Source organism: Centroberyx affinis, unplaced genomic scaffold (genome assembly GCF_046629955.1).
Source record: "Centroberyx affinis isolate AG114_WGS23_722 - 3 ecotype Tasmania unplaced genomic scaffold, CSIRO-AGI_Caff_v1 ptg003529l_1, whole genome shotgun sequence".
Classification (NCBI taxonomy): Eukaryota; Metazoa; Chordata; class Actinopteri; order Beryciformes; family Berycidae; genus Centroberyx; species Centroberyx affinis.
This window is the reverse complement of record NW_027281473.1, coordinates 135,626-154,889: the sequence shown is the minus strand read 5'-3', so window position 1 is coordinate 154,889 and position 19,264 is coordinate 135,626. Positions and strand designations below refer to the sequence as shown.

General features: G+C 43.6%; 2 protein-coding genes across 4 annotated transcripts in view; one reads left to right on the top strand and one right to left on the bottom strand.

Moving 5' to 3' along the window:
• ccdc85cb (coiled-coil domain containing 85C, b) overlaps window positions 1–9,629 on the top strand; it is a 51,584-nt gene extending 41,955 nt beyond the window's left edge. Inside the window, exons 4-7 of one of the 2 annotated variants that reach the window (XM_071539867.1) lie at window positions 940–1,041; window positions 5,094–5,186; window positions 5,673–5,771; window positions 7,315–9,629. In XM_071539867.1, the coding sequence (XP_071395968.1) occupies window positions 940–1,041; window positions 5,094–5,186; window positions 5,673–5,771; window positions 7,315–7,404 (384 nt within the window). In that variant the 3' untranslated portion in view covers window positions 7,405–9,629. Of the gene's footprint in view, window positions 1–936; window positions 1,042–5,093; window positions 5,187–5,672; window positions 5,772–7,314 lie in introns of both variants that reach the window. The other variant, XM_071539866.1, reaches the window with a different exon arrangement.
• A 318-nt stretch (window positions 9,630–9,947) lies between these two features.
• Window positions 9,948–18,637, bottom strand: ccnk (cyclin K). 2 transcript variants are annotated; one of them, XM_071539877.1, is made up of 11 exons: window positions 18,527–18,637; window positions 17,610–17,845; window positions 17,099–17,180; window positions 16,877–17,008; window positions 15,641–15,746; window positions 15,482–15,539; window positions 14,739–14,908; window positions 14,273–14,481; window positions 12,807–12,837; window positions 12,400–12,471; window positions 9,948–11,873 (listed from the first exon to the last, which is right to left on the bottom strand). In XM_071539877.1, the coding sequence occupies exons 1-11, from the start codon at window positions 18,533–18,535 to the stop codon at window positions 11,320–11,322; spliced, it is 1,659 nt and encodes a 552-aa protein (XP_071395978.1). In that variant the 5' UTR covers window positions 18,536–18,637; the 3' UTR covers window positions 9,948–11,319. The 2 variants fall into 2 exon arrangements, with proteins under 2 accessions (XP_071395978.1, XP_071395979.1); XM_071539878.1 differs by having other exon boundaries at window positions 17,610–17,840; window positions 18,527–18,630.
• Window positions 18,638–19,264: the final 627 nt, after the last annotated feature.

The following is a 19,264-nucleotide window of genomic DNA, read 5'->3' as shown; positions in this document are numbered from 1 at the left end:
TGCTCCCAGGCATCACGTGTGTTTACATGCTGTGCCGTGCGCAGAGGGAACACTAGTGCGTGACATGAGAAATGTCATAAGGAACAGTGGTGTTGCTGTGTTCCTGCCTACAGAGAGGAGCGAGGCCAGTTACTGCCCCCAGGAACCAGTGGTCTTTGGCTGCTAATGAGGCTGAATCTTGGGAAAACAATCCCCGCATAAAGCCCCTCGATGATGGCACATGATACAGTCCGCTGCTGTGCTGTGCCATTTACGAATAAAGCTACAACAAATTCAATATTACAAAAAAAAAAAAAAATGCTTGAAGCAACAGCGTCAGAGGGACGGTAAGAACACGGGAGGGTCGGACAGGACCGTAGGGTCTTGTACACGCCACCGCCGATGCTCTGATAGGCAAAGAAGGTTATTGTACAGCTGTTGAATTTTAAATAGTGGTGAAATATTGTGGTTCTGATAACTTCTGTACAATAAAAATAAAAAAACTAGTGAACGCTCATCAAGTGTCCTAGTTAAAATCATCCTCCACATCGCTTGAGCTGTACTTGCACTCAGGCTACCATAATGATGCCAATAAACCGTGAATATATCGATTTTGAGTTGCCATAATGATGGGAATTGGTGTGAATCTTTAGATTTAACATGAATTAAAGGTAAAGTGAGGGCAGGGTGTCCAAAGTGGGAGGGGCCAAAAGTGCCCCCATTCTGGTGCCACATGCTTGAAGAAGGAAACAAGACATGAGAGAATAAAGTGTTGATAGGCAGTCTGTGTGTGTCTCTGAGTGTGTTTTTCGTGCAGTTTGAGCTGTCCTGTCTGTAGAGTTGGTACACAGTGAAGCAAGTTCCTAGCCATCTTCCTGACATGGAAATTAAGTCTAATTGTGTGTGTGTGTGTGTGTGTGTGTGTGTGTTTGTGTCGGTGCACATGTTTGGGCCCAGCAGTGTAACCCAGGTGACCTTCGCGCCCTGAGGAAGGGAATGACCCTCTACCACTCAGAGTCCCAGCTGTCCTCTCTGCCCCAGCGCCAGGACGCCATGCACATGGTGAGTACCCAGGAGGCCCACACACACACACACACACACACACACACACATACAGATGCACACAACAAGCGTATACACCCAAACACTCACATAGACACAAACAGAGATGCACATACACACACCCACACTCAGACAGACACACAAAGAGATGCATAGGCGAAAATCGACATTAAGATGCTTGTACCCACTTTGCTCCATATATAGGGAGCAGGCAGGGACTAATTGCGTGTGCACACACACACGCACACACACACACACAAGGTGACTACAGCTGTGCCTCTCCCCGGTTCCTCCACAGTGAAATCAAGTCAAGTCAGCTCTAATTCACTTTATTTCTAACTCCAATTATACCTCCACAGGCTACCAGACTCCCTATCTCCCTTACACATGGCAGGAAGAGAAACACACATTCACACAGGAAGAGAGAGAGTGAGGCAGAGAAAGCGAGAGTGAGAGGAGAGAGACAGGATGTAGACAAAGAGAGCGAGAGAGAGAGAGAGAAGAGACAGAGACTTAAAGGAGGAAGAGATGAGGGGAAAGAGGAACTAAGACAGAGAGATGAGGAGAGAAAATAAAAGGGAGTGACGCCGCCTCCTCTCTTCCTCCCATCTTGCCCTCCGCTCCTCTCAGCTGCCTTCCTCCCCCTGGAGCCTGTTTGAACTGCATCCCGCTATGAAAGTAATAATCCTCTCCAATCCACCGCCACCCCTGACCCGGCCAGTGTCTGGGGAGGAGAGGCTGGGTAATTGTTTTCTGACTGCTTAAGGAAGGCCAGAGCCGGGCCATGCCACTACCCAGAGGACTAAGTGTAAAAATCAATACTGTGTTTTAATCACCGGCCCACTGGACGGCCCCGGCTTACTGCGTCCAGACCCGGCACGCTCCGGTTTTAAGCTCACAGGTCAACGTCTCCTCCTCTAGGAGCTTCACGTCATTCACTGTCCAATAATGTCCGTGAACCTTGACCCTCCTGGGAGGTCTGTCAAACCAGGAGGAAGGTTAAATGGCAAATTATCTCGACGGTTGTCTCCCCGCATTTAATTTCACAGCGCGGTTTATGCCGTGAAACAAGGTCATGATATTGACTCACGGTCACCTTACTTAGAACTCGCAACAAACCTCCAGAGTAGCTGTCGATATTAGAATCAATCAGTAGACTGAAAAATGCATTCTTGATACTGCATTTGGGATTTATGCCATTAAATCATCCAACAACTGCCAAATCAATCTTATAGACAGCACAGACAGTAACTGTCTCTTGCAGCCTTGATGTGGATGTTTGCTCAGTTTATCTTGCCAGGCATTTAAACAGCCGCAAATCTGGGCATATTATTTGATTGATTGAACAAAGCACTCTTCTTGTCAATTATTCAAATGCATTCAACTAGTATTTTACTGGGTTTTGTGAGGTATTCACACTTGAGAGGTCCCTGTGTTGTGGGATATGGATTTCATTGGTGTTTGAGTCTTCATCCATTCCATATCGGCTAGAAACAGACTCCAATAAATGTGTCCTCATCCTCGGGAGCAAAAAAAAATATGGATAACCATTTTACGGGTACATCACAAATTCAACAAGCTTATGATATTGACACAAAATATAATGTTTTATGGTATGAAATAACATATACAGTACAGATAGTAACTTACTCTTGCTGCTTTAATTTGTTCTATCAGGTGATTAGAAAGTGATTCACTTCTTCCTCTCATTTTGGCTTGGTTGTCGTGGCGACTCCACGGAGACATACTCATGATGAGCTGCATGGTGATTGATTGGCTGCTTTCTAATGTGGCCCGAGTTCATCCACGTGTGAGACAAAGCCCTTGTTGGAAGATTGAGAGAGAGAGAGAAAATGAGAGATGTGGGGCCACAGACGGCAACAGCAGAACTTCACAGAACTGAACTGTTGTTTTCTGTGTGTGTGTGTGTCTGTGTGTGTGTGTGTGTTTGTATATCAGAGAAGGAGAGAACACCAATGAGAACGACAAACCGAAAGACGGATAAAGAAAGAAAGAAAGCAGCCAGCCTGCGTGATTCTCCCAAACACTCAACAGTCGACTCGTATTCTGTGTGCCAAAACTACAAACCATTGATTCTGACAGCGTTTGCTTTTCCCCTCATCCTGCAAGGCCTAAATCAGGCCTATTTATGCAGGGAAGCCGTCCCCAACTGTACATCCATATGAATAGTCAACATGGCCCGGAGCTGGCTGTGTCTCTGCGCTGTCCAAATCCTTTTCTTTACTGCACAGCCCCGCCGCAGAATAAACCGAGAAACCTGGCCCCACTGCTAGCGGGAGTGTTTACACATTTCAAACAGTAGCTTTAACCCATGGAAGAGAGCATCAAATGGGAGCGGCAGTGATTTACATACTTTTACTTGTACTTCCAAGTTCACTGCAGAAGAGCTGTATGGGAAATTACTCATCCAGCTGTTAAGATGTCTCGCTGTATCCTTATACAAAAAGAAGCACGCTGTAGCCAGTGGGAAGTGTGTTTGTATTTACAAAGTGGATTGTAGGGCAGACAAATTCTTGGTTCTTACCCTATCATTTTCTCAAAATTGTAGACTTACCCTTGCTGATGGATTTAATAATTTGTAACAACAGTACACCCTCATCACTCCCACCCAAATTCTTTCCTGGCTATAATTTAAGTGTTTTTTTTCCTCTTAAATGAGGCATATCATGCAATTTGTTGACCTTTCACTGTCAAATTTTTATCTTTTTAATACAAACAGTTATCCTTATGGTTTTCAGTGGTTGTCAGGTGAGGAAAGATGCACAAGTCAGTTCATAACTCGCAGGACCAGCGGTTTTATTCATTTTTAAGGTGGTTGTTGGGCAGTTTCAGCAAAACATCACTCCTCTGGGTATAGGAGGATTATTATTTTATGTCCCTGTTATTAGGTTGGTTGGGCTCGCGCTGGCACTCAAATGGGGCCAGCGGGCACGGAGCAAGCTGACAAACGCATCACTAGCGAGCGGAGAATTGAACCCGGGCTAACAGAGCCACGGAGCTGTGTCTAATGCAGGGCCCTGATGCCAGGTCACAGTGAATGAAGCCATTGTGTTTGTCCCCCCAGATCTCTGTGTCCCTCCAACAGAGAGCCACTGTCTGGAACTAACTGGGGGGTGGGATGAGTCAGACACCCCCTGGTCCTCTTACTGGCTGGCTGCTCCCATCGCACCGGGTTAAATCACACAGCGCAGGTAGCAGACCTGGCTGAGGGTTGAATACATTGTGAATGCAAAAAAAAACAAACTCAAAAAACACCCCACACACAAGAAACGGGGCAATTTAAATTGGGATGAAGGCGGTGGCATTTTTGTGCTAAAAGAAATGTTAAATATATTGATTTTTGAGTGGGAATAAATGACAGTTTACCTGCTCGCCATCTCCCTTGTTAAATCTGCACCAAACACTTACTGATGAGGAAAGTGTGGTTAACCTTTTCTTGTAAAAGATATGTCTGTCTTTGAGCTGGGTATCTCGGATGTGACTCAAATGAAGAACTGAAGTGGTGCTAGTTTGCTGTGACTCGTGGGGTTAAGCTCAGTGTGACAGCGGACCGTCTGAAGCTGGGGGCGTCACGGCTGCAGCGCACGCCGTGTGCTCCAGATGTTGTGGGTTCAGATCCTGCTCTCGACCTTTGTCGCGTGTCACTGTGTGACTGCCTGCTGAGGTAGAAATGTCAAATAATCTGGAAAAAAGGGGGAAAAACACACTGGAAGCTTCCACTGTTCAGTGAAATACAGTAAATTGTTGTTTTATCGCAGTTGTTTAGCCTCAAATACGTTTTGAGTTCAGGGCAGAAACCACAATTATCATCAGTAACAGGATTTCATCACTGGGGTGTCCTGCTTGCTCAGCAGGCAAAGACACATGCTACACATTCAAGGTTCAAATCACTCTCCCTCCCATCTCTCCTGTCACTCACTACAGTATGCTGTCTTATAAACTGTATACAATGCCTGTAAAACAAGAAAAACACACACAACACAACAACATGCCATTCCAGCTGCTGTTACTGACGCTTTCCCTCCTCCTAGGGAACGGGGCGCCTCCCGACCAGCGAGTCCTCTCCTGCCACAGGCTACCTGTCCTGCGTCCAGAAGCCTGAGGCTGTGGTTCACGCCATGAAGGTACTGGGGGGGCGGGATCAAGGGGTTGTTGTTACAGTACATTTTAAAAATGATTCCACTTAGGGAAAATGTGGTGGGAAAACTACAGTTTAGCTGTTCACCAACGCACCTTGTTAAAATCCACTCGTCTCACCATAGCAGAAATGTTTTCAGAGTTCTGTAATGTGCTAAGGTGGCCTCAGTTTTGTTAAATCCCTGTGCTGTACAACAAAGTCCCACTTTTTACTGCGTACTCTGCTGTGCAAGAGTGAACTCCCGCTGCACTGCTGCTATGCCTCCAAAATAAACTGACTTGAGAATTCAGATTTTTTTAGCCGTCAGAAGATGCAAAACCCCCCAAAACGGATTCCTATTTACATCGATAGCTCTCTTATATCCTCTTTAATCCCTCTAGTGTCCCTCTTTAGTCAAGTTCATATAGTAATGTGACCTGACCACACCTCCTGTTCTTGGAAGATTGTACAAATAAAAGCCCTCTGCCCCCAGGTGCTGGAGGTCCACGAGAACCTGGACAAGCAGGTTCCCGAGGACTACGAGGAGGATCTCAGCGAGAAAGAGAAGGCCATCGTTCGAGAGATGTGCAACGTAAGTGCAGCACTCGTCCTCCCCTCAGGCTTTTCTTGTCCTGGTGTTCCTGAGTATGTATTTGAGCTAGATCTCAAGCAAAAGCCTCCCATATATTGTAGTCGGAGTAGGGAGACAAGGACCTACATCGCATGACTGAAAACTTTATTTGCTGTGAGGAAATAAAGCTAGAAGGCATGAGGTGAGAGTATGGTTATCTGTTTGCCTACACTATGTAAAGTCATCTACTAGGGCTGCACAAATACTTTTTTAATTATCGCAATTTTAGCTTCTGCAATTAATAATTGTCGATTGTTAATATTGGCAATATTGAAACATTCAAAGAATTGTGAAAACTCTGTTTTAAAGTTTCTGTATAAAGTTATTATTGTTATTATTATTTAATAAGTTAACTAGTGCAGTGCTTTAATAAGTTAGCTAGTGCAGTAAAATAATTTTGTTATCACTATCATCAAGGCAAATAATCATAATTATTTATTCCAGTCACAATATCTAGTAAAATAATCAGGATTAACAATTTAGCCATAATCATTCAGGCTTAAAGACCTACTCAGATCAAAATGTCTTGTCTCCTGCACATTTTTTCTGGAAGAGTGATACTGTGTGCAGACCTTCGCTATAAACCAAGTATTCCTGTTGTTCATAATGTTCATGTTTGTGCCGTCTGTCTGTTGGTCACTTTCTGTTCAGTTCACTTCTTCTGGGTGCAAATCAGGTTAGTTTTTGAGTTGCTGTCGCTAATGAGGAAGCCCCATTTGGTATGGAACGACACTTGCAGCAGTGTCCCGAACACAGTGCTCTCTCTCTCTCTCCCTGTTTTCTCTCTCTCTCTCTCTCTGCCCCCCCACCCCCCCACCCCATCATCATCCCACCCGCACCCCCGTCTCTCCTGCAAAGCGAGCTCTAATTGGAAGCCCTAAGAAGGGGCTCGTAGTTGAGCTGTCAGAGCAATTAAAGTGGAGCGGCAGGGAAAAGAGCACTCTCCACCCCTCAGCCTCACCCCTCCATTCTTCCTCTCCTCTGCCTCCCCCCTTCCCTCCCTCCATCTTCTCTGTGGTGCTGAAAGGCCCGGTCCGGGATAAAAGGTTCGCTGATTAGAGAGAGAGAGAGAGAGAGAGAGGGAGAGCCAGGCTATCTGGGCCCTGCAGAGGTATGTGACAGGCCAGGAATCTCGGAAGCATTACAATAGTACCTCTGTAATATCATTGGGGTCCCAGGGGCCCCTCGCTCGCTCAGAGATCCCAGCGCCAGAGACTAGAGTCAGGCAGCCTCCCAGAGACAGAGGACAGAGATAGCTCTACTGTAGTGTGTGTGTGTGTGTGTATGCACTCTTTTGAGCTCAAAGTCAAAATGTGAGTGTTTGAAGTTTTCTGTCTTGAAGAAGAAAGTCTTTTTTTTCTGCCTAGCCTTACTATTTAGGTCTCTGTCTCCATGGCTGCCTGTCTCTCTCTGTATGTCTTGCTCTACCTCTCTTTCACACGCTGTCTTCCTCCCTCGCTTTCTCTCTCACCATCTCTCTCTCTCTCTCTCACTCGGTGTGCAGGTGGTGTGGAGAAAGCTGGGTGATGCGGCAGGATCAAAGCCGTCCATCAGACAGCACCTCTCTGGGAACCAGTTCAAAGGGCCGCTGTAGCATGGCAACCAGCGAGAGAGAGAGAGAGAGAGAGAGGAAGAGAGCGAGAGAGATCAGGATCAACCTACACTCACCTGAAACCACCTCACATTATCTGCGCCTACACTACCCATCATGCCAAGCTCCCTACTGCCTACAGCACCCAGCACTCCTTCATCCAACCCTCACAAAAGACTGTATTAGATAGAATCTAGGAAGCTACAAAATGGACCTTTTAGTCTCTTACTCACTAATGTACAACTTTACTTGTACGATATGTTTTTATCTTTCAGAGCTTATGAAGTGTTGACAACTGGCAGCTAGTTTCACTGATTTGCCACTTTCTTCATTGATTTTAGGGGCTTTAGGCTACAGAATGATCTCTCTCCATAAACAGCCTACAGTATATTCTAGGCTTGTGATAAAGCTATGACATGAAAGCTATATAAATACACAACAAATATAGTCCTTTAGAGCATAACTGTGCTACGTCAAGCTAGTGATATTACATGGTTTCAAGCACAGAACTTATTAAGGCTGCGGGGGCAGAACTCTCTAGACGTGTTGCGGTGATGCGAAGGCAACATTGCGGCAGTATCTTCAGATAAGGTTTGATAGAACCTCCTATAGAGACCCCAGCTCCTCTGTCACCTGTATCACTCCCTAGTGGTCAACGAGTATAATTAGCATTAGCGTTCTAAAGTGTTAACTAAGTGAAACCCACTGTGACCTAGCGCCTTTTGCTCATAAGACAAGTCTATCGATACTACAGTCTAGAGATCACTGTTAACTTGTGTATATTATGTATAAAACCATAGCACTACTTCATTGTTATCGTTGATTTTACTTTTATCTATTTTGTATTCTAGCGTGGCCATGTGATCAAATATTTAGTTTGAAAAGCACACACAACCGGACCTTAAACAGGGTTTGCTTTTGGTAATAAAGTCCATCTTTTTTTTTATTTTAGTTTTTTTTTCAGATGAATTGCTATTATTCTTTCTCTCTGTAACCTCTGAAAATGTTATCAAGGCCATTCTGAATCAAACCATCTCAATCAGAGTCAGATAGATGGATAGTTTCCTTCTTTTGAATTGTGAAATTAACTAAAATTGTATGCTGTGTGCATGCTCGACAATCATGTTCTCAGGTTGGGAGGGCTACAGCTTTACCTTTGCCCATCTGTGACTGTGTGTGTGTGTGTGTGTGTCTGCGTGTGCGCGTGTGTGTGAAAGACGACTGAATGGTTTCTCTTGCAACTGTAGCATCTGCCTGTGAATCCTCTTCTTCACTATTGAACCCTGATTACAACACGGTTGAAGACTGCTGAAGGCATTTGCTGCATCCATACAGGACCGGCCTTGTCTCATCAACGTTTAGTGAAATTTACAAGGCAGAAGGCTGAATAATTCTATTTTATTATTATTTTGTTGAGGTTGTTGAGGTGTTTCAATGATTGAAATCAGTCCATTTTTTTCTGGAGCTAGGCCTTGTTCTTATGGATTCAACAGGTGCGTTTCAGCAGTGCATGTTTCTTAAAGCTGAATCTGTTTTTTGTTAGAATGTGAGAGATAAGTCTTCCCTTAGATGTCTCCTGAAAACACTAACATTTTAAACGAGTATTCCTTGATGTCAGAATGAACAAGCACTGTTAGTCCAAGTATTTATTGCCAGGTGTCAGATAGAGATGGGAGCGCTACCAGTAGCTGGGCAGTCACATTTTCAATCTATCAGGAGATTTGCTCAATCAGAAATAGGTTCGATTAGTGACTGACAGCTCAGGCTCTCCCATTTCTAGTTTTAGTTGTTCCAAATTAGAACATTGTTGAGGCCGCTCTTCCTGCACCTCTGTTCTCTAAAATAATGGGTCTAAAAAAAAAAAAAAAAAAAGATAAATCAAACTTTGGTTTTTAAAAGTGTCCTTTTTTCTAGGAACTGATTTGAAGCCATGATACAATTTTGAATACTTTATATGGCATTTGATTTGAGATGTGCCACATTTTTTTTTCTGCATGGTGTTTTGATTTGGAACCTGATTGTTTTTTTTTTTAAACATCTATAGTGTTTCTTTTTTCTGCATATGTGCTAAACCACAATACAGAATCCTAGAATCTACAGTGTAAATGTCAATTCCTGTAGTAACTAGCATGACTGTGTAACTTCTTTTCATGAATTTCACTGATATCAGATGGATATTGGTAGGTGGAAAGAAATAAAACATGAAATAGGCCACTTTTAGAAAACTTTGGGAGAAAATAAACAAAGTTGTTTAACGATACTTTGAAGTGGTGTCTTTAATTGATTAATGAACACATTTCTGTGGACATGCTGCTTTGATCAATTGAGCACGAGTTAGGCTGCCCCCTGTTGGTATAGTACTGGAAGTAAAAGAAAACAAAAACACAAGTAATTTCCATCTAGCTCTTTGCAGACTTAATGCAGCTGAAGCCAATATTTGATGTGCGTGTTTGACAGAAGTGGAAATGATTGAATGAGACAGCTAAGCAGATTGGAGATCAGTACCCATCAAACCTCAAAACACTCATAAAACTCAAGTTCAAAGTAGGAAAAGCAGGTCTTTATTGTCCCAAGTACCACTTAGACACAAAAGCAAAGTTGCGTGCAGGATACATATTCATCTGTTAAAGAGAAGCCTGAGTAAGGCACATACGGATAGAAACTCTCAAAAAACAAAAACAAACAAAAATAAGAGATCCATCAGCATGATAAGATCAGATATGTACAAATATACCTTGGACTGTCCAGTGTTATAGACATGGTTGGTTTGATTACAGCTTTCTGTTTGGTAGTTCATGTAATACTGTGCAGTGCAGGTTCACTCAGAGAAATGTGATAGGAAAAACATACAAAGCAATAAAACTAAAAAAAGAAAAAAGAAGTGGGTGGGAATGACAGTATCGAATGTAAAATGTCTAATGATACAGAGAAAACATCTTGTAACATGACCATAGCGTTTTCACAGCACAGAAAGTAATATCAAACAAATCTAATAATGAAAGAATATACAGCATGTTTTTATTAACATCAGGCAGCGTCTTTCAGCCTGACAGTCCTTTTCATATGTGACTAAGCATGTTCAGCCATCTCAAGAATTTATTATGATCCGTTTTTCCCTGAAAAAGGAAACGGTGGGAATGTGGAGACAACAGAAAATTTCACTATACGGAGGAAGTGAACAGATTCCAGATACGAGAGACATCGAGATGACGGGGATTCCAGGCAAACCAATGTTAAGGACGTGATTAGGACGACAGGAAAAAAGTACGAAATGTAAGAGGGAGGCAGAAAGACAGGAATCTCCACTGAATTGGAAAAATCCTGAACCCTCCCAATGGTACAATAAAACTTGGAAGGGGAACATTGGTACATTTCATGGCCCTACAGCGGGTGAAAAACCGATGAATGAGAGTACGAGTGACAGAATGACATATTTGGGAGCATAAATTGTAGGGCGCTAATCTTTCCTGGTACGTTTCCAGGAGGAAAAACAATGAGTGGACAGTGTTGTTACAGGATCCCAGAGCTGGGTGCATGATGCGTGTGTTGTACCATGTTCCAGCCGCTCATTTAAAACAAGATTGACCAGATAATTGAAGATTCTCAGTGCACACTTGCAGCGCCAGCGCTTCTCCTGACAATACTGTCCAGACCTCAGTTTTCCTTCCACGTCTGTTTGATAGGCCTTCATTCAGAACCCCAGCACCTGTTTAACACAAGTCGTACTGGAGTCGTACTGAACCAGCTCTCTCCTCCTTTGTTTTGTACCAGAATAACAAGGTCTTGGCCTCTAGTTGTTTTCCCTCTCCAGAGAGCTTTACATCCCCAGTTGTGGCTCTGCACAGCCTCAGTTCCTAGTTCAGACTCTCTCCGCTCTTCCTCTCGTTCTCTTCCATTCCTTCCTCTCTCTTTTTCCTTTCATCTCATCCACCCGCCACGGTTCATGGGCATGCCAGGGGGCGGTGGCAGGGGCACCTGTGACTGTCCTGGGGGCACGGGGGGCGGAGGAGGGTACCCAGCAGGTGGAAGACCCATCCCAGGAGGGGGAACGTGGCCCGGCGGCATGCGTGGAGGAGGCGGGGGAGGATAGCTGTGGTTGTAGCCCGGCGGCGGGTAGGTTGGGGGCAAGCTGGGTGGCGGGTAGGTGGAGGGTGGAGGCGGGGGCCCCGGGGGCGGAGCTGTGGGCGGGGGGTAGGCGTGGGGGTGGTAGGGCGGCATAGGGGGTCCGTAGTTGGGTGGCATGGGGGCGTAAGACGGCCCCTCTGTCTTCATCATGGACTGCAGGCTCTGGTAGCCCTCTCCAGACATGTAGGAGCTGCTGGTGGACATGATGTAGTTGGAGGGCGGGGGCGGAGGGGGGCGGTGGGGGAGGGGAGGGGGCTGGTGGGGAGGAGGGGCGTGTGGGGGAGGCGGGGCCGACTCGCTTCCAGGTTCGGCTTCCGACGGAGGGGCCGGAGCGGGAGCTTTGCGGTCTGGTGAGCAAGAGAAGAAGACAAGAGGGAGAGAGACGGCATGTTAAAAATTCATAATATTCGATTTGTTCACCACCATCATCTTGGCAGGCAATAAGTAATACTGTGAGAATACTCGTTTCCCCCGTGAATGAGAATAACCTTTCCATTCCCAGACAGTGTACATACAGCTAGACCAAGACTGCCAGGCTTCTACCACATAGGAGGTCTCATTATCAGGCTCAAGCGCTAATCAGATTGGTCTGGGAGAGGTTAGGAGTATGCATGTGTTGGGAAACATAATGTCCAGACGAGTTGCTGGTTATGTAACCAGACTGTGAGGACTAAGGACTTGTGTTACCCTCTAAGCTTCAGTCCTGGGCAGGGGGTCCAGGCTGCTCATTACGGGCCTATCTGGTGGTGCACGCAAACAGACAGCGGGGAGTTGAGAGGACGCCAGGACAGAATCTGCCCAACTCCAAATGATTTGAACTCTCATTCCTTTTAAATGACACTGGAGGAAGATGGATAACTAACAGACACTCACCGGGGGGAGGCTGCGATGTGGGCAGGGGGGGCATGGGGCTCTCCAGCCGAGGAATCTTTGAGCCAACTTGTTCTGCAAGTCAAACAGACCAGTCATGAGATGAGATGCAAAAACCCTTGCAAAGCCAGTGTACGCATTTGGGAACATGGCTGTAGGCTTGAATAGCAAATTTAGATAACGCTAACACATGTTGGGCAGACATTAATCCCGATAACGCAGAACCTGTATACCGTTTAGAAGCTGTTTCCAAGAATGTATTTGCATAACTGTCATGTTGCTTGATGAATTAATCCAGAGAGCTTTTCAGTGTGTGGAGTGTGGACTCAGGTTTGGTAGCATTTGACTACATCAAAGTACAAAGCAGCAGAATGCAGCATAACCTGCATGAAGTTAAACAGAAGTCTTACCTGGAGCCTTTGGTTCATCTTTTGGGGATGCCTAAAACAAGAGAAAGAAAATAAATATCAATAGTCAATCCCCACTTTCAAGACATATTTAAAAAAAAAACATATCACTTGATTGACCCGTGGATGAGCCAAGTCACATGTGTACACGTGTTGCTAGATCCAGTGCATTATCAGTCAGTCATTAGGGTTGGGCGATAGTGTAAATCCTCCTGTCAATCAATCGTCATCATATATATAACTAGGGTTGCAAAGGGGTGGAAAATTTCCGGTAAATTTCCGGAAAGTTTCCGGTAAATTTCCATGGGAAGTTAAGCTGGGGAATTTTGGAAATATTCCAAATTGGAAACTTTCCATGGGAATTATGGGAATTTATGGGAATTAATGGGAATTTATAGGAATTAACTGGGAATTGAGGGTAATTTAATGGAAAGGTATCATATCCAAGCATAAATATTTGTTTTGTTATAAGCAGACATCCATCCAAAATAATACAATTAAAACAGATTTATTTGTAAGTAGAACTTTATCAAGTGTTAAATATTTTATTGAACAATCAATTCTTTCATTGAAGAACAAAAACATGAATGTTGAGTTGCATGTAGGGGGCGTGGTCTCAATAGCCCTGCAGTAAGCAGTGTGCTATGTGTGCATGTGATTGAGGAATAGCATAGATATTCAACTGTACTTGCATGATATCTGGTTGTTTTAGTCAGGATTATGCTAAAATATATTTTCCCCAACTATATTTAAGTTCCCTATTAAGAGCATACCTTCAATTTAGTAAATTCCTGGTTTATTCCCGTTTATTCCCATAAATTCCCGTTAATTCCCATAAATTCCCGTTAATTCCCATGGAAAGTTTCCAACTTTGAAAATTCCCGGAATTTTGCAACCCTATATATAACTCATCCTTGCTGTGTTTATCCATGCCAGGGAAGGTGGGGACAGACAAACACACACACAGTGTGCATGGTGTGGGTGTGATGACTTGAAATATAGCTTTGAAATACACAAGCAAGGGGCATTTTTACATTTTAAATTATAGCAGAAGTCCTTGCAGTAAAGAAAAAAAACAAGTACAAGTATCAGGTCATGGTTCATTCCCAATAAGAAGCAGTAGCGCTCAAATGGGGAAGCTCATGCAGGGACAAAACCATCTGTGAAATGCTGGCTGTGTTTACGCCACCTGTGCTGGCAGCCTAAATGCTGATTAAATTGATTTTAAAATCAACTTAATAAGCATAATTTTTGTCCCGGCATGCACTACCCCATTTGTGTGTTTTGCACTAGGCCACATTTTAAATTACCAAAGATAACGGTAATTTAAATTGAATGAATGAATAAATGAATGAATAAATAAATAAATTAATAATAATTCAACAAGGGAATTTCCACCCACGACAGATTTAGTCCATCACTGATCCCAGACGTATTCGTCCAATCGCCCAACCCCAGTGTGTACTCACATGTGGGCGTTTGAGCTGGCGTGCGGGGCTGCCACCCTGAGGAGAAGTCTTCTTTGGTGGTGGGGGAGGAGGGTTGGTGCCCTGGGGTTGGCCCTGTGGGATTGGGGGGGCGGGGGGCTGAGGTGCAGCGGCCCTCTCCTTCTCCTGTATCTGCTGGGGGATGGGCTTGTTGCCCTGCGAGTACAGGTCCAGGATCTGGTGACAGATGTCTGGGAGAAGAGAGAACAGAGGTTTTATGAATCAAAAGTGTCCAACCAAAGTGTCTACACCAAGGTTATTTCTCTCTAACTGGGCACTGCATTGTACTTTCCTAACATTACTGGCTAATTCACTATGAGCTTCATACCTAAATCTAGGCCTTTTGTATCACCTTTCAGCTCTGGAATGACCTGTCCAACACATTTAATAACCGGGAGTACTGCTGTCGTAGGAAATGCATGAGATGTCATGGAGGTACGATGAATACCTTCAAGCAGCTCCACTGGGACGTCCTGGACAAACTGCTCCCACCAGCGGCGTGACGACTGCTTGGCAGTCCACTCCTGGATGTCAAACTTACAGAGGCGGCCGGCCAGGTACATGACGGCCACCGCGATGATCTCCGGCTCCCACTGGAGAGACAGCATGGTGCATAGGCTGGACGGGACAGACAAGACAGTTCAGTTCAGTTTTTTCAACCATGAAGAGAATTTGTTTTCTAATGAAGATTTGAAAACTGAAACGACCCATACTAAATTCTGATTCTTATGTCTTTCATAGCCCCAAATTTGTAAATCAACACTCTTCACAGACTTAAAACAAACCTGTTTTAGTAATACTTCAATGTATTAATGGACACATTAAAAAGCAAGTGGGTTAGGATGACTGACATAGGAAGTAAGTAAAACCCTGAAAGAAATCATACAATACAATAGATGAAAAATGTATATATGTATCAACACCATACCTATTAAAGAAATAATTTTAAAGTACACAGAGGAAAACAGTTTAGATTAAAGTGGGTATTTGCTATATGCAGTAATCACCAACATCCTCATTATAGGGCAGTCAACACTGAAATTTTATATTGGAAATGTACTAGTATGGTAAAACTGATGAATGTAAGCATGAGTGTCCACTACATGACAACCTGCACTCCAGAAAGAGTCATGTGTGATGCAAAGAGTGAGAGTGGGAGAGTGTGTATGTGTTTACATGCTGGCTGCTCACCTGTCATTGACAAAGGTCCATGCCATCTGTAGCACCTTGCACACTTTATTCTTATCACCTTTAACAATAAGAACACCACAAAATACAGCGTATTAATTCCTAGAACAATAATGAATCACCCTGATGTGTGGATTTGATGCCACACCGATCCCATCTCACCTTTGAGCTGCTTGACGTAGCGCAGCAGGAACATGTAGGGGTGCTCCACCTGCAGGTCAAACTTGATAGTCTGGAGCAAGATTCTCTCCAACACCATTACCTCCTCCTGTTGAAAGAAACACAGATGCCTCAATAACCCCAATATCAAGGCTTTTATGCAACCTTGACAGGCAGTTACCTATTACAGAACTCACTTCATTCACTAAATGTACAGGAATCTTGGTGGCACTGGTGCAGGAAGGTATTGGCAATTTGCAGAGTGACATAAACATATACTGGCACACACATGGAGCACGGATAACAGACCCTTACATTTAGTGCAGTAGATTAAACATATCACTCTACATATGAGTAGCTTTAAAGCTGACCACTGCATTCTGCAATAATTTAATAAATCTATTCTTCAGAACGCTCTGTCTTCTGGCTTCATCTGTGTTTTGAAAAAGTGTACATCCAGAATCAAATTAAGCCACAGTGTATGATCCAGATGGTGTGCAGGCGGGCGGGGTCACTGGATGTCATTAGCTGTCAGCTGCCCAGCTGTACACACACCTCGCCGTAAACAAGGTTGATCACAACCTTAATGACTCTCAGACCCACGACATGAGAGGTCCCAACTGAGCAGTCAGTCAAAAGGCTTAATCCTACAGCATATAATTAAGACTGTTAGGTATAGCAGGTTGTTTATCCGCACAAAGGTTAGATTGATGAATTAATATTTTGTCAACAGTAATCTGTAAGATTTTTTCTGTTGTTTTGTTTTTATTTCTACTGCTATGTGTTATTCTGTCAGGATAATATTGAAGGCTAGGGCGCTACAATGCTGGTATACAATGGATTTACAGTTAGGACTTTGTGATGGATTTAGCACTTTTGTACATTGCACAGTAATATTGTTGTGCTCAGGTGTATGTACTGTATAAGGGTTTGCGTGTGTAGGTAGGACAGATGTCAGGGGAGGAGTGTGTGTGAGCATTTGTGGAGGTGTGCATGTGTGCGCACGCATATGGGATAGAAAGGGAGAGCATTTATGTGTGTGTGGGAGTGTGTGACCGCCTGTATGAAAGGAAGGTTACAGTATTTTTGCATTTCATGTTTTGTTTTTCTGCGCTCTGTGACCACAAGAATTTCCCTGATTGGGATAGTAAGGTATACCTTGACCTTGAACTAACAATCCCCAATTTTTTTCACATATGTTTAAAGTAAAAAATGTCTCAAGACAAAGGAATACTGCACCTTAGGGTCATCTCCAAACTGGGCAAACTGCACGTCATTCAGTAAGCTGCGGGCTGTTTTGATGATGTCTTTACACTTCTTAGGAGTTTCCTCCACTTTCCCCGCCAGAAAAAGACAGCAAGCGCCCGTCACCTGTTGGGACACAAACACAACATTTATCCCATACATTTAGTCTACTTCCGGTAATTAAAAACGATAAGGACAGCCACCAACTGAACTCACATATCTGGGGAACTGCTTGAAGGAGTGAAACATGTAGAAGCGGTGGAAATAGATGATGCCGGTTGCCAGCGTATCATAGTGTCTGATGACAGTCAAGGGTATTACAAACATTTTTTTTTTACAACAATTTCTAAGTTAAATTCTTCAGTGACCAGCAGTTGAATGAAACAAATCCTAACCAACTGCAGGAGTTTGTCTTTTATTGTACAGCTATGATTCCTCCAATAACTCACTAGTCTCCTGTAAACAGCATACAAGCATATCTTTACACCAAAATGTTAATATCTCTCCTAGAGGGAAGGGAATAAATGTTACAATTTGACAGAGTGCAGTATTTTACTATTTGATGAGGTGTTGTATAATTGCCTGATATGCTTTTGGTTGCTGTTATCTCTCTTGCTTCTAATTTATAGTGCTCCATAGTGGAGAAGAAGAAATGGTATTCTGTTATCTCTAAAGATGAATATTAATTTATTTTCCCCGAGTAATCAAAACAATCAGTCAAGGATACAGGCCAAGTCGGGTCCCCACATCAAATATAAAACGGGCCCCCTCTCTCCGGTAGCGGGCCTCTGTGCCCGGGTCCAGGCCCTCGGACTGAGAGGGGGTGTGGGCCAGGTCCTTCTTGTCCCAGTACCAGCATGGCTTGATGTGGTCCAGAAATGTTTGGCCGGACATTGACGAGATATCCTTGGATTCCTTCATTGGCTGGGGAGAGGCAACGGTGGATGGACCCGCTGCACTGGACTGTCACAACACACATACAATCACAGCTGTAGCCACTCCTCATTCACCAGGTATTTTCATTTTAAGAGTAAGATAATCTATCGGGATACTAGCAGTGTTGGTTATCTGCCAAACTGTCAGGTAGAATGACATTAATGTTCAAGCTAGCCTGAACCAAAACCTACCGGCATTTGCCGGTCATTCATAGGCTACTGTTACCGCTAGGCATGTAAACATTTTTATTTAAATAAAATCGTTAACTAGTGACAACTGGTAATTGCATGTAGATGTCAATAACAACGGAGAAGCACTGTTCCCCTGGTCGTATCAAAACTGTTAACAGCAAGTTTAACTAAAGCTAGCTGCGCTAACTGCAGTAGCTTCAAGGGGCTAATCCACACTGTATGAACATCAGTCACGCCAATGTATTGGCAAGATGTACGATGAGAAAAATAACTTAATATATCGAGTGACTAACATTAATCTGATTTTGCAATACACTCAAGGCAGCCAAAGTTGCCGCCTACACTACAATCAAGCAGACAATCCTCTCCGCTAGCCTCCGTCGTTAGCTAACCTTAACTAGCAAACTTGCTTCACTCGAGGTCTTACGCTAAGGCTAAGAACTTTTCAACCTGTCAAATCCATCTTGAATTCACCTCGATGAGCGTCCAGCTGCTTGTTATGAAACATGAATCTTACCTTTAACATGTAGCCTTCGGTGTAAACGACTGAATACTGACAGTTATAGGAATTATTTGCAATTATTCACAGTAAGTCGGCTAACAAGTGATCAACAACAGTCCCCATTGTAACAAGGGCACCGCCATTATGAAGTACGTCAGAGACTGGTAAACGTCATTACGCATCACGACCATAAACTGAAAAAACAACGCACACGTTTGCTGTGGTTAGATTTTTGCTCTCTTTCACCTTTAAATACATTTGTTTTAGCTGGTTGATTACTATTGCAGTTATTGAAAAAAAACAAAAATAACAAGAAGGTTTACGTCTGAAGAATATTTTTTTCATCATGGTTTGCCACAGCAAAATAGTGTTATTGCCAATATCCACTAGAGGGAGACAAAGAACGACTCGTGGACCTTGCCGTCAAGGGTGGATTTGACCAATGAACTTGATGAGACTTGACAAATCAATATAGTCTCTGTGGAAATCACTTTTCACTAAACAAATCACTAAACGACGCTCAAATCCAGACAATCCCCCAAAACAAATCCAGAGAATATGCACATCAGTTCTATATTACAAGATAATATCCTAGTTTTAGGTCTATTAGATTAACAGGTCACATTGCATATTAGCGTATTTAAAACAGATAATGCAAGTCTACACATTCATGAAAGACAAAAGCAAAGTGCAAAACTGGATTTTCAAAAAGAAGGTAATGGAAAAACCATTTTTTGTCCTCAGACAAGCTAT